The 15,000-nt window shown below is 36.5% G+C and overlaps 2 protein-coding genes across 9 annotated transcripts in view; both read left to right on the top strand.

Annotated features, from left to right (window-relative positions):
* LOC144956290 (acetylcholine receptor subunit alpha-like) overlaps positions 1 to 3,990 on the top strand; it is a 22,580-nt gene extending 18,590 nt beyond the window's left edge. For 2 of the 5 annotated variants that reach the window (XR_013641933.1, XR_013641932.1), the window contains 2 exons: positions 2,307 to 2,929; positions 3,004 to 3,199. Coding sequence is in view for 2 of the 5 variants with exons in the window: in XM_078886770.1 (XP_078742896.1) it covers positions 2,307 to 2,370 (64 nt within the window). In the remaining 3 variants the exon portion in view is untranslated. Of the gene's footprint in view, positions 70 to 2,306 lie in introns of all 5 variants that reach the window. The other 3 variants (XR_013641934.1, XM_078886770.1, XM_078886769.1) reach the window with 3 other exon arrangements.
* Positions 3,991 to 6,250: 2,260 nt separating this feature from the next.
* Positions 6,251 to 15,000, top strand: part of LOC144956641 (uncharacterized) — a 27,606-nt gene continuing 18,856 nt past the window's right edge. Inside the window, exons 1-4 of one of the 4 annotated variants that reach the window (XM_078887285.1) lie at positions 6,271 to 6,385; positions 6,942 to 7,171; positions 11,100 to 11,209; positions 13,955 to 14,090. In XM_078887285.1, coding sequence (XP_078743411.1) covers position 7,171; positions 11,100 to 11,209; positions 13,955 to 14,090 — 247 coding nt within the window. In that variant the 5' untranslated portion in view covers positions 6,271 to 6,385; positions 6,942 to 7,170. Of the gene's footprint in view, positions 6,386 to 6,941; positions 7,172 to 7,884; positions 8,017 to 11,099; positions 11,210 to 13,954; positions 14,091 to 15,000 lie in introns of those variants that run through there. The other 3 variants (XM_078887284.1, XM_078887283.1, XM_078887282.1) reach the window with 3 other exon arrangements.

The raw sequence follows: 15,000 nt of genomic DNA, 5'->3' as shown, positions 1-15,000 counted from the left end.
CTCACCGTCATCTCTGTGTGTACGGTCATCGTATCCATCACCATAGTCTACTTCCACCACAGAGAGGAGGTTTGCTTTGCATCGTTTTCTTAATTTCCTTATCAAGATAACTAGAGCTAGAGCTTTTCTATAGCGCAATATCCACTAAATGTGCTCAAAGTGCTTTACAAAGGGTCCCTGATGGACAGCAACACGTAACATGTAGAACGTTAGGTGATATTACGATTTTTTCCGACAGTGACAACGCTGTTGACGACCAGGTACTCATTTTACACCTGAGTACAGTGAGAGAATTTGAGTAAAGAGTCTTTTCCAAGGACTCAGCTATGCGCCGAGCGAGGCTCGAACCCGGGACCTTCCGATCTGAAAGCGAGTGTCATACCACAAGACCACATATTCGCACAAAAGTAACGATGAACAGAAGGGAATGAAAGCATCGCCTGCTCTCAATCCATTTCCTTGATATTAGGCGTAAGCCTATCGGATTGTTGTTCGTTGGAATTTACAAACTTTGCTCGAATGGCACACCAAGCAAAGTATTCGAGCGTCATATTTGCGGACACTGAATTTTTTTTCGAAAATATCAAAAAAAAAAAAAAAGCAAACGCTTTGAACGATACTAATTCAATTAATAAATGATATCATGGACCTGCAAAAATGACTTTTTAAAAATGAAGAAGGGATTCGTATCATGAAATTTTGTTTAAAACAAAGCTAATCCTACAAAATCAGAAACGCGTTCGAATTAAAAGAATATATTTAAAAAATAATCGGTGTCAACATACCAAATCAATGCTGATCGGTGAATCGAGGCAAGTCTTTTACCAACCATCAAATCAATCTCGATCATTCATAGCTGCAAAAACAAACGAATAACCTATTCATAAGCCGACCGTTCCAAGTACATTATGGTGAAAACACAATCTGCAGTTAATGAATACAGTAAATGACAAGATCAAAGGCTAATTGTTCCCATCTATGTGAAATATTCAAAATCTTGCTGCTTGGAGCTCTAAAAAATAAATAACAATAGCAAAATGAAATAGAAGCTTCAATTTTATTCACAAAACTAGATACTGTGGACGTTACGGGTTTTCTCCTTTTTTTATAAAATACGACAAATAAGACACTAAAGACTAATTATAACAATAACGGAACAGGAAATAGGCTGCTCCTTCGCAAGGAAGAGTGAATCTTTGTTTAAGGGGAGAAAAGTTTATCTCATACTTTTTACATTCTTTCGGAACAAATGGATCTGGTCGAGGTCGTTGTGATTTTAATTCATTCTAAGATCAGGATACCAAACGGAGAATCAAAATGTCATCTCGAGTAGCCATTCAGTAAGATTCTATTAAGTCATCCATTTCTTTAAAACACAAACCATTATTTTAAAAACATTTGATAGAAAGGACAAGTGAGGAGACCTCGGAACTCACGTAAACAAGTTTAATAACAAAGGGAGAATACTGATTGGAAACATAATATTGTATAATTATCACAGTTATTCCTCTTGTCAATGAAAATTCATGTGTCATTTCTTCACATTTTATAACAACAACAACAACAACTACTACTACTACTACTACTACTACTACTACTACTACTACTACTACTACTACTACTACTACTACTACTACTACTACTACTACTACTACTACTACTATCACACTACTACTACTACTACTACATACTACACTACTACTACTAACTACTACTACAACTAAACACAACTACTACTACTACTACTACTACTACTACTACTACTACTACTACTACTACACTACTACTACTACTACTACTACTACTACTACTACTACTACTACTACTACTACTACTACTACTACTACTACTCTACTACTACTACTACTACTACTACTACTACTACTACCACCACCACCACCACTACTACTACTACTATATAATAATACATATAATAATAATAATAATACATATATAATAATAATAATAATAATATTATAATAATAATAATAATAATGATGATGATGATGATAATAATAATAATAATAATAATAATAATAATAATAATAATAATAATAATAATAATAATAATAATAATAATAATAATAATAATAATAATAATAATAATGATACAACTGCTGCTTCTACTGCTGCTGTTGCTACTTCTTCTAATACTACCACCTCTACAAGCATCATCATCATCATCATCATCATCATCATCATCATCATCATCATCATCACGACCACCACCACTATGACCATTACCACCCATGCTACTACTATCACTATCATCAATAAAATCGTGCATTCTCACCTTTATTCTGCAGAAAGAAACCAAACGGCACAAGGCATCATCCAACTTCAAGGGAATATTCAACAAAATACGTTTGATGAATAGGACAGCCTCCACTTTCTCCCAGGTGAAGCCTCACAATGACTCAGCCAACGATCATGTGACCATCGTGAAAACTTGTAACTCACTTCATCCCGATAAACCAACATCAGATCAAACGGAGACTGTATTGAACGTAATGAACAAGTTCAGGGGAGGCGTTAGTGGAGACAACAATAAGTCTCGCCCGACCTCAGGCTTTTCAAAAAGGAGTCCAGGAAATAACAATAACAATAATAACAGTAATAATGACGGTGGCCGAGTTGGTAGTGGTGCCATCTATGTCAATAGGTGGAAGCAGATTGGCAAACATTTGGATTTTGTGAGTTTTGTCGTGTTCACACTGATATGGGTATCGGTTACTATCGGGTTTTTGGTGGAAATATCGAACTGACTTTTATTTCTCGGCCGAGTTGGAAGTGGTGCCATCTATGTCAATAGGTGGAAGCGGATTGGCAAACATTTGGATTTTGTGAGTTTTGTCGTGTTCACACTGATATGGGTATCGGTTACTATCGGGTTTTTGGTGGAAATATCGAAGCTAGGGTGAATTATTCTGTAAACATTTGGATTTTGGTGTCTGGTCAACTGATATGGGGATGGGACTATGGGGTTTTTGTGGATAAGTGCAGTCGAAACGAATGAAATCGATTATTCGTCATGCTGTATGATATTCGAGGAAGGAGGGTTTCGATAAGTGGCAGTCAAGAAAACAGAGAGGAGATGAACTATATGATAAAAACTACAAATGAGAAAAGTACATTCTAAAAATAAGGGGAAAAAAGATAAAAATGAAAATAAGAAAGTATAATATGAAAAAGAAAGAAACTTGAAAAGGTCATGTTTCCTGTAATAAATGCTTCCATTTCCATTCTCCTGTCCACACAAGCTACATAAATTGTCTACCTGACCTAAATCGCATAGTGGCAACAATAATTAGTAAATGATAATAAACATTGCCATAAGACAGATGGTTGCCACCAAAAGTATTGGTTGAGTCGGAGATAATAATATGAGCTATGGTAAGACGGTAGGGGCTGCCTGAAGCCTGTGATCGTGAAAATACTAACGAAAGAGTGAAAATGGAGAGGCTTCGCCCTACCGTTTTCTACTTTTCAGTGTTGATTCATTTGAGTTTGTTTCTTCGTCGATTCACTTGAAGTAGACTTTTGCTGTCATACCGTGTTTTTGGACTGTCCCTTTCAGTGTTTCGTTCCTGTACGAAGCATCTCCTGCGACGAGCATAAAAGTGTATCCAGATGAAAAAAAACCCCATAAACCTGATCATGTTTTGACATTTACACATACCGATCACAAGACATATAATAAGTTCTAGCCAGCATGAAGAATAAAAAGTACCTAGTTTCTTTGTTTAAAACCACGATGGCCGCCGTTGCAGCACGACAGGCAGCATAGTTCTCAGAAAAAACCATCTATGTGATCTAATAGTATGACACTCGCTTTCGGCTCGGAAGGTCCTGGGTTCGAGCCTCGCTCGGCGTATAGTTGAGTCCTTGGAAAAGGCTCTTTACTCATATTCTCTCATCGTACTCAGGTTTAAAATGAGTACCTGGTCGTTAACAGCGTTGTCTATGTTGGAATAAACTTGTCATATCGTCTAACAGGCGTCATGTCTCTTTCTACATTTTACTTGTTGCTGTTGGTCAGGGACCCCTTGTGAAGCGATTTGAGCACGTTTAGTGGATATTGCTCTATATAAAAGCTCAAGATGAAGTACTTGCCTGTACCTGAAACAATCAGCCCCACAGATCCTGAGCGTCACTCACACTTTTAACACAGACGATTGGAAAAAAAAGATATGGCGTTGTCATGTGCCGCAATTCAATTTCCTAATCTGCGTGTTTAAAAAAGGGTGATAAATGCTCGCAAACAATCGGGCTGATTGCTTCGGATAACAGACAATTAACTAAGACTGCTATGACTCAGAGCCCAGTCATCGTTAACTTACAGCCTGACACTAGAACCCTCTAGGACTTGTAGTTTGACGTCAATTTTTAGGTTTTTGCACCGTCGAGTGAGTTGTCGTTAGTAGAGCTGAAGGAAACAAGTGATACCATTGGTTGAACTATTGAATACAACTCACGATTTGTTTTCTTTTGCGGCCAAAGACTTGTCTTTTGACGTCATTTTTTTGGTCAGTGTCAGGCTATAAGTTCACGTGGCTACGCTAAGAGCCTTACCAGTGATATTGGCCTCCCAACGACCACAGACATGGCCATCTTAAGTATGTGCCTGTCGCCCAAAAAAATCAGCCTCACAGATTCTGAGCATAACTCACAATTGAAACACAGACGATTCATAAAAAGCACAAAATCGCCTGGGGTCGCAATGCAATAGGGTTCCATAGTGTGACGACATATCCTTCGTCATATAAATATTATTAATTAATTGGTTCTAAAGCTAAAGTTTTGGTCACAAAGGCAGACGCAAATATCTCCATCTTATCATATCTCCTTATGAAGTACTTCTCCGACGAGCATAATAATGATAATAAAAGTGATAATAATAGTGATAATAATAATAATAATAATAATAATAATAATAATAATAATAATAATAATAATAATAATATATATGATGATGATGATGATAAATAATAATAATAATAATAATAATAATAATAATAATAATAATAATAAATAATAATAATAATAATAATAATAATAATAATAATAATAATAATAATAAGAAGAAGAAGAAGAAGAAGAAGAAGAAGAAGAAGATGATGATGAAGATTTCCATTACAACAATGAGCCCATAAGGAATCTGTTTATCAGAACTGCAAATAAGTGCATGTCGGTTCAAACAGATTCTTAAATGTCGAAATGATGTATAAATGGAACTTGTAATGGAACAGCGACGATCGCTATCCTGAACGTTTTGTGGTATTGTGGTATAACACTCGCGGATCAGAAGGTCCTGGGTTCGAGCCTTGCTCGGCGCATAGTTCAGTCCTCGGAAAAGGCTCCTTACTCACATTCTCTCATCGTACTCATGTGTAAAATGAGTACCTGACCTTTAACAGCGTTGTCTCTGTTTTTCGTCTACAAATTACGTGTAGTTGTTAGTCAGGGACCCTTTGTAAAGCGCTTTGGGCATATTTAGTGGATATTACTCTATATAAAAGCTCAAGTTTTTTGTTTTTGTTTCTTTGGTTGTTTTGCTGGGAGGGAGCGAGGGGCGGAGGTATCATTTACTTCTAGTAATGCAACAAGAAACATGTTTGATATGGATTCTATATGCTGTCGACCTATTGCTGCATTCAATTCCATGCTTAGCAGCTGAATCAGTCAGGCACACAGATTGTGAGTATTTATCATAATATTGCATTGCGAAATGACATATGTTTTTGTTTTTTTCAATTGCCTATGTTAAAATTGTGAGTAGTGCTCATGATGATGGAAATTGATGATGATGATGATGATGATCATCATCATCATCATCATCATCATCATCATCGTCATTATCATCATCATCATCATCATCATCATCATCATTATTCATCATAACCAACATCATTATCTTCATCATCATTATTATTATTATTATTATCATTATTATTGTTATTATTATTATTATTATTATTATTATTATTATTATTATTATTATTATTATTATTATTAATGATAATAATAGTATTATATCATTATTATTATCACTATTTTTGAGCAATACTTTCATATCTTTGTCTCGAACTTTACGTATCTAATAAATGTTTCTATTATAACAGAAAGAAGAAAATAGATATTGTTGATTCATTATTATTACTTTGTACTTTGTGATCGTATTTTGTTCACACGCTATTTAAAAATTACAATTCGAATGCAGTGCTCAAAAGTGCAAGAATTATGTTGAATTACTAAGCGATGCAATGCTTACAATTGTGAATCTATCTGGTTGAACGACAGCTATTACAAAAAACAAATTATTTTTTATGAATGCAAGATTGACGTAATCATACGGAATAGAAGCATTAGCCATTGGAAGCCATAAGTAAGTTGTTTCATGCTACCTAAAATCAACATGGGCACATTTACAAGTCTGAAACCTAACTTAATTCTTTCCTTACCGATCTTTTTCAGTATTTTCCCAAAATGGTAGGCTAACCCAACAGAAAAATTGACTTTTTAAAACTCAAACAAGCTCTCTACAAAACAACTTTCTGTTCATATTAATTAAACAATGATTATTCTTCAAATTTTGCGATGTACAAAATAAATCTGAATAGGAAAAATGTATATTGTGTCGTAACAAATGTGACGATTTTGCTGCAGGTGGTACGGAGAGGGTTAAAGTGTTTGATCTGTAAGAAAGTTAGAGAGGTGAAGATATATATATATATATATATATATATATATATATATATATATATATATATATATATATATTTTATATATATATATATATATATATATATATATATATATATATATATATAAGAGAGAGAGAGAGAGAGAGAGAGAGAGAGAGAGAGAGAGAGAGAGAGAGTATGAATAATATTCAAAAAAAGGAACAGCATACATAAATTCCAATTTTTCTCTTTATTCAGATATTCACCATTTTGGGGTAACTCCACATATTATGACAAACATGCAAAAACGAGATTGAAACAATCAGGAACAATAATTAACGTCTGAAATGAAAGCAACAAAAATCTTTGTAGACTGACTGACATGAGACAAATAGGCCAAGGCGAGGGTACTGATAGCTCAGTTGGTAGAGCACTCGCTCCACAATCAAAGGGCGGAGATTGATCCCGGGTGCAGTCTATCGTTTTGAGTAAGCAATAAGTATCTTCTCCCGTTCTTCTGTATCGTTTCTTGACATGACCACGGACAACCCAGTTTAGATTGTATAATTTGGCAGCACGTTTTAGCCCATCCCTCCAGATATAACGAGATCGACCACTTTCACCATATCTGCATGGTCATACGACACCGTCTTTTCATCACCATGATTAGCCAATCTCTAGAGAAAAAGGAGAAAAACATGAACAGAAATCCCGTCTAGATCCAGCTCTAAAGCATGGGCGCTTGGTGTGGAATTGCCCAATACAAAAAAAAGCATGGATAAGGATATAATATACTATTTACTGGAACTGAAAGCTGCGGCCTCTCTTAGTAAAAAAATACCATTGAAAAAAGATACAACAAAGACACAAGAAATTTGAAACCTTTAGGGTGTGGAATTTCCCTGACATTTATGAATCTAAAATAGGCACAGCAAATTACTTAAGAAACCTAGAACGGGTTTGGAGGGAAATTTTACATTTTGCCATATTTGAAAACCATGAGTGTTGCACTTACCTTCAATGGGCCCATAAAAACTTGTAAAATTGTTAGAATTCAACAGTTGTAAAAGTTGCTGATTCTTGTGTTCAAACAGGAAATAGAAGTCAAAGGCAGTTAAAACTTTGAACAGTTGAACAGTTTCCAATTGTTTATTTTTTTTGTTATTGTTGTTGTTTTCTTTTTCCTTCTTTCTGCGAAGAACTAGATATAATGAATGTGGGTGTGGAATTCCCCCACCCTTACACTATACATGAAAGTAATGGGAGAGAACAAGCCCGTATGCAATGTCCAAGAATATGAGAGAATGGCAGAGTGAGTTAAGTTCTTTAAAATGTAATCAGAGACAAATTTCAACATCAAAACATTATATTTACTATGTTGAATTTAAAATCTTTGAACTATGTCTGCGTGCATTGTCACATAGTAATTTTAGGTATGATGACTATATTATATTATAATATTCACACACACACACACACACACATACACATACATACTCACACACACACAGATATATATATATATATATATATATATATATATATATATATATATATATTGAACGGTTATAGTCTGGATAATACAGTATAGTGAGAATTACTCATAAACGCGGATGGCAAAAAACAATAACAAACACCAGAGTGACGTCATCTTCGTTCTATCTATAGTCGAAAAGCTCTCTATATAAAATGAGACAAATAGTGAAATAAGCAAAACCTAACATCATAAGGAGACATTTGAATCCATTCAATTCTAACGTTGGAGAGAACTTGTCAGACAAATGATACAAACTGTCAAAACTCGTGTACACATGATATGCTATTTGAATGTCTGAGGACAGAACGAACACAACTATGGGGTTGATTTAACATGTAGTGGAGAAAATGTGTTCTTATTTTGGAGTGTTATCATTACCAGGATGATATTATTACAATTTGGAATATTAGATATTGTAAATCAGAGAGAGAGAGAGAGAGAGAGAGAGAGAGAGAGAGAGAGAGAGAGAGAGAGAGAGAGAGAGAGGTTATGATGGTCTTGAAGTATGACACTCGCTTTCGGATCGGAGGGCCCTTGGTTCGAGCCTAGCTTGACATAAAGTTGATTCCTTGGGAAAAGTCTCTTTACATACATTCTCTCGCCGTTCTAAGGTGCAAAATGAATACATGACCGTTAACAGTGTTGTGTCTGTCGGAAAAAAAATAATTGTATTATCGCCTAACAGGCCTCACGGCTCGTTCTACATGTTACGTCTTGCTGTTGGTCAGGGATTCTTTGTAAAGAGCTTTCAGCATATTTAGTGTATATTGCGTTATATCAACACTCAAGTTTAAATCTACACGCGTAGATTTAAATCTAATGTTTAAACAGTACCAACGGAATAACCTTATTTACAACAACGGGAGCTTAAATGACCTAAATAGTGTCGAAAGCGCCGTTAAACACCTAAAAAAAAATTATTTACAATAACTGGTATTACAGACCTGGCATGATTTATAATTAATAAAGAGGAAACTAAGGTAAACATTTGATAGTTCGACTCAAGACTAATATTCCTGAAGGGAATAGCTTGACTTATACCTGTAATTGTCATGATTTACAAAGGGCCCATGCGATGTTGTTCTAGTGTAAATTTCTCTGGTAGTTTAGGTGCTCTTTTCTCACGTCCCTTTTGCCGGATAATTGCCTTTATTTGTCTTTTAGACCATTCTAAATTGTCTTTTTTTATAACTTCCCTCAGAATGCAACACTATCGAAGGAATAAGATTCAGGGTCACTTTGGCCCCGGGTGGAAAATCCCTCTCACACTGAAGTTGCAAATTAATGATAAAACAGGAGCTCCAAATTATTTTAATCATTCATTTATTTTGGAAAGTCTTTCAATGACAATGTAAGATATTGTAGCGCGAGGAATATGGAATAGAGATAAACCGTCAAACATATGCACAATCGCTCCAAGAATCACGCCTCTTGTCTTAATTCAGAAAAGTGAGTGTCTTACCAAGTTGGGGTTCATTAATTTGTCCGAAGAACAACATGACAAGTATAGACCTAGAGCGTTCTTGGAGTGTTCTCTGTCCTGACATTAAAAAAAAAACAACAATTACCCAAGAATTTTACTTTATATATCGGTGAAATAAAATTACAGAAAGCATGCCCACAAGTCTTAAACATGAGGCTTTCAAGAGTTTTAAACATACCCAAAGCAGAGGGTAGAATTTTAACTCTCTCCTTCCCGATCATTTTCATTATTTTCCCAAACTGACAGGCTTACCCATCAGAAAAATTGATTTTTTAAACTCAAACAATCTCTCTACAAACAACTTTATGTTCTTATAAATTAAACAAATACCATTCTTCAAAGTTTATGATGTACAAAATAAATCTGAATGAGAAAAACGTATATTGCGTCGTAACAAATGTGACGATTTTGATGCAGGTGGTAAGGAGAGGGTTATAAGTATCTAATATCTGATATATGAAAAGTAGTCCTAAAGAGCTATGATGTTCATGGAGTCGGAGTTATCCCGGTTTCTATAGCGTGAAACACAATAGAAATTGCTTGCAACCCATTTGATAGGGCGCTTGACTATCGCAGAGAACTTTCCGCTAGGTCTAACAGACCCAACTATCTAATCACTGCTGAGTCCACATGGGGATCAGAAAGAATTCTCTCCTGCACCTGTGATCGATCAGAGTCCCTTCGTGTGTGAATATACCGGAAGAAAATATTCCAAGGAAGATTTGAAACTCCTTTGTAAAGCAATAAAAATTCTCCTTTCCCGATCGGTCTAGTAGCAGGCTGGGACAAGTTTCCATCAAATGGATAATTAAGCACTTTCGGACAGCGTACAAAGTAAAGCAAGCGACTATCTGACCTTTGGTCTTTGTCCTGGCAAAAACACATTAAACAATTTTTCTATTTAGATAAACGATATTTACCGATGAGTATTTCCTATACTCCTCAGTATCCTCGCTTCCAAAGAGCCTGGCTAAAATATATTTATCTCTTTCTTTGTGAGGCGCTATACTACAACGGTCTACGTATAGCTGGAAGTACTTTTAGAATATGGCTACTTAAAGATGTTTTAGGACTTACCTTCATTTAATATTTTTCTCAGGGTAAATAAATATTGAAACATTGAAAAAAAAACGATTTCTCAAGCCCTTTTTTTAAACAAATAAATTGTCTACCTTGAAAGTCCATAGCTCAACCAATTTTCAATTGCGTGTGTGTATGTGTGTGTGTGTGTGTGTGTGTGTGTGTATGTGTGTAAAATAAAGGATAAAACGTAGAGAATTGTTTATTATTTCACAACATAGCAATACGTTAATTTCCGTTAATTACGACAAATCGGCAATTTCTCTAGAGCAACTCACACTTATTATTTGAACATTACTTGCCATTTTCTCCTTAGTGAATGAGAGATTTCAGTGCCTGTTGATTAATGTGGTCTTCTACACCGTGACTGGCTTGGGGCTCCTTGCTTACATTCTCAGACCCGGGTGGTTCAGGAGATATAAAAAGGTTTGTGCCACCAGACTGTTTTACTTAAGTTTTCATCAAGAATAGTACAAACAAAACATGTGCGACTTACTTATCCGAACCAGCGACCACTTGAGCTCTAGCCCTTCGGTCTTGTGCCATGATGTAAAACTTAGAGGTCTTTTGTAGTTGTTCCAGTGAGTAAACATGTGCGACAAAATTATACTATTTAACCGAAATGACATATATATTTCATATATTTCATTTGAAGTGTCGCCTATGAAGAAAGATATTTTACAAGATTTTGATGAAATATTTTTTAAACAACCGGGGTTTTATATTTATTTCCAGCTTCTCCTTAAAAATCGCTGTATTTCATTATCAAAATTAGAACTCTGCTGGTACAATGGCGCCTATTACATCATGATAGATTGCGACCAAAAATAAGCGAAAATGACTAATGTATATCTATCTTCTTTTGCTCAAAACCTATCGTAACTTTGCAGTAGTGCCGCGCTGAAGACCGGTCCGGACCGCGGTCCGACGGTCTTTTAGCTGTGAACCGAAGATCGGTCCCAGAGGGGAAGATCGGCGGCGGTCCTCACTTCTTATCACCTTTCAACTAGTGCGGGGCGGTCCTTGCAAGGACCACGGTCCTACGGTCTCGCGCCATAGCCTACTACTTCCCCAGCGATTCGTTGCTTCGGTTGCCTATCTTCCACCAATCACCACCCATCCCACTTAATTAATCGCACCCACCCCCCTTTGCCATACACTAAACGACACAGACGACCATACAGGCAGACGACCACCAACCTCCACTTCCCAAACCGCCCTTTCGTGTGTGAGATGGGGGGAACAGGAGGCGCACGCCTTGGACGATTCCATTATACGGGGTAAATTTCAAAATTTACTACACCATAATGATCGCAATGACAATGATCTATGGTGAAGGCATGACCCCTCTTCTCTAATGGGTTATTGTTTGAAATGTATGTGACTACAAAAGATGTGTGTGTTTGTGTGTGTGTGTGTGTGTGTGTGTGTGTGTGTCGAACCTAGCAAGTAGCAAATCCGATTTTTTGTTTTCTTTTGTCCATCTCTTGTCACCACTCCTTTCTATCGCAGTGTTGTCATTTAAAATAATACAATAATATTAAAATTTCGTTTGGTGTTTTTACTAATCAAATAATATGAGTTTCATTAGTTTCTTCCTTCCAAAAAACCCAGTTATAACGTCTGAATTTTAAAAAAGTCCAATAGAATATTTGGGGACCCCGATAGCTCAGTTGATAGAGCACTCTCTTTATACGCAAAGGGCCAGAGATCGATCCCGGGTGCAGTCGATTTTTTTCTGAATCCCTGTCTACTCAGCAATGAATGGGTAGCTGAGTTTGTTAGATCTGGCGAAAAGTCACCATCGACCCCTCTTATCACCTCATCCACCCCCTCTTATTATAACTTCACGTCTCTCTCTTACTCTTCAATGCTCGCTGCCCTCTAATGTGTGTGTGTGGGGGGGGGGGGGGAGGGGGGGGGGGTAGGAGTTGCGTGTGTGTATCAACGCCACGAACAACTCGATCAACGCCTTGGGCGATGCCATTATCTCCGTTAATGGGGATAAATTTCAAATTTTATTAAATTATCGAAGTAACAATGAAGTACGGTGAGCAAATAAAGAAGGCATCACCCCTCTTCTCTAATTAGGTTACAATTTGAAATGAGTGTGACTACTCCGTGTGTTTTACTCCTGTAGGCCACGGTTTTCATCGTGTAGCGGTCTTTAACGGTTCAAGAATGAACGGACCGGTCCTTGCGGTCTTCATTTCCCAAGGACCGTAGGACCGTGGTCCTTAAGCTTGCCAAGGACCGCCCCGCACTACTTTGCAGGTCTTTGTTTGTGATATGTAGTAAAATTCATCTGGAATGTGTACGACCATTACTTTGGCCTATTGTCATTGACCATTAGGAATGTGTCCCCAACACACACATATTTTATGACTTGACACCGTGTGATGGACTTTACAAAGCGAACGATGTAGCGATAATATATATAAAAGCTCCAATGTATGATATTGGGTTACATTAAAAAGACTTAAGCATTTTCTAGAGCAATATCCACTAAATGTGATCAAAGCGCACTACAAGGGGTCCCATGCAAACAGTAACACTTAACATTTAGGACGATACATGACGCCTGTTAGGCGATCACTCCTGTAGGCGATATAACATTTTTTCCCGACAAAGACAACGCTGTTACTCATTTTACACCTAGGTACGGTGAGAGAATGTGATTAAGAGCCTTTTCCGAAGTATCAAATATGCGCCGCTCAGGGTGGGATTTGAATTCAGGACACTTTTTGGTTTACTACAAATCATTTGGTTTTCGTTGACGAGAGAAGCAAGCACCATCCAATCATCATCCTCATTATTATTATTATTATTATTATTATTATTATTATTATTTTATTATTATTATTATTATTATTATTATTATTATTATTATTATTATTATTATTATTATTATTATTATTATTATTATTATTATTATTATTATCATCATCATCATTAATATTATAATTATTGTGACAAAGACACAACACTGTATTCAAATTACGCTTGAGTATGCTGAGGAAATTTGAGTAAAGAGCATCCTCTAAGGACCCGCTGTTGTTAGACTCAAACTCAAGACCAACATTTCACCTGCCGAGGGTCAAATAGATAGACCTCAAATTAAATACCCCCTATAGACGATCAGGATTCATTCTGACTCTATTTACATTATAGGTGGGTCATGTGTCAGACATAATCCTTTACCCAGTAGTGTCCTGTGATGGTACCTCCGTGAAAGAGTGCGTCTGTGGTCACGGAGGTCTTGAGAAGGGAGGTTATAGGGATAGGGAGTTCGTCGTGGTGGATAGCGGTAAGTCCTCGTCGCCTTTCGCTGACATCATTACCATCATCATGGCTATATTATATATCATTAATCATCAACTTCACAAATATCAGCACTATGCTACTACACCACCACCAACAACAACAACAATTACTACTACTACTACTGCTACTACTACTACTACTACTACTACTACTACTACTACTACTACTACTACTACTACTACTTCTACTACTACTACTACTACTACTACTACTACTACTACTACTACTACTACTACTACTACTACTACTACCACCACCATTACTACTAATACTTCTAATACAACTACCACTTCACTACTACTACTACTACTACTACTACTACTACTACTACTACTACTACTACTACTACTACTACTACTACTACTACTACCACCACCACCAATACTACTACTATTACTACTACTACCACCACTACTTCTACATGAATTGGGAGATCTTCAGGTATAAGTACTGTGCGCACTGCTCTTCCTTTTCAACATCAATGATTTGATGTTTGACCTGACTTTCAATTCTAGACTATTTGTCGTCGATACCACTTGCCGAAACAAAATAACATCTTCTTTCGATTAAATAGCCCTCCAGGAAACCCTAGACCAATTGGCATTGTGGAAGAGTATATGGCACGCGTCATTTAATCCAGAAAAGTACTCTGTTGTACCCATGTCTAAACGCCAGTTTGATCAACTATCCAACTCCTACCTCCATGGACAAAAACTTTAAGCAGTCACCCACACCAAATACCTTGGAATGACCCTCAGTAAGAGGCATGATATGGGACCATCACATACAGAACATCACAAACAGAGCCAAAAATAAAATAAATTAAAACAAGTAACTAAGCTACAAAATGAGTCGCAGACGCAAAGCGTACGTCCACTCCATGAATATGCAGG

Source organism: Berghia stephanieae, chromosome 11 (assembly GCF_034508935.2).
Source record: "Berghia stephanieae isolate SIO BIC M18660-M18661 chromosome 11, UCSD_Bste_1.3, whole genome shotgun sequence".
Lineage (NCBI taxonomy): Eukaryota > Metazoa > Mollusca > Gastropoda > Nudibranchia > Aeolidiidae > Berghia > Berghia stephanieae.
The sequence above is the reverse complement of the archived record's forward strand: the minus strand, read 5'-3'. Positions and strand labels throughout refer to the sequence as shown.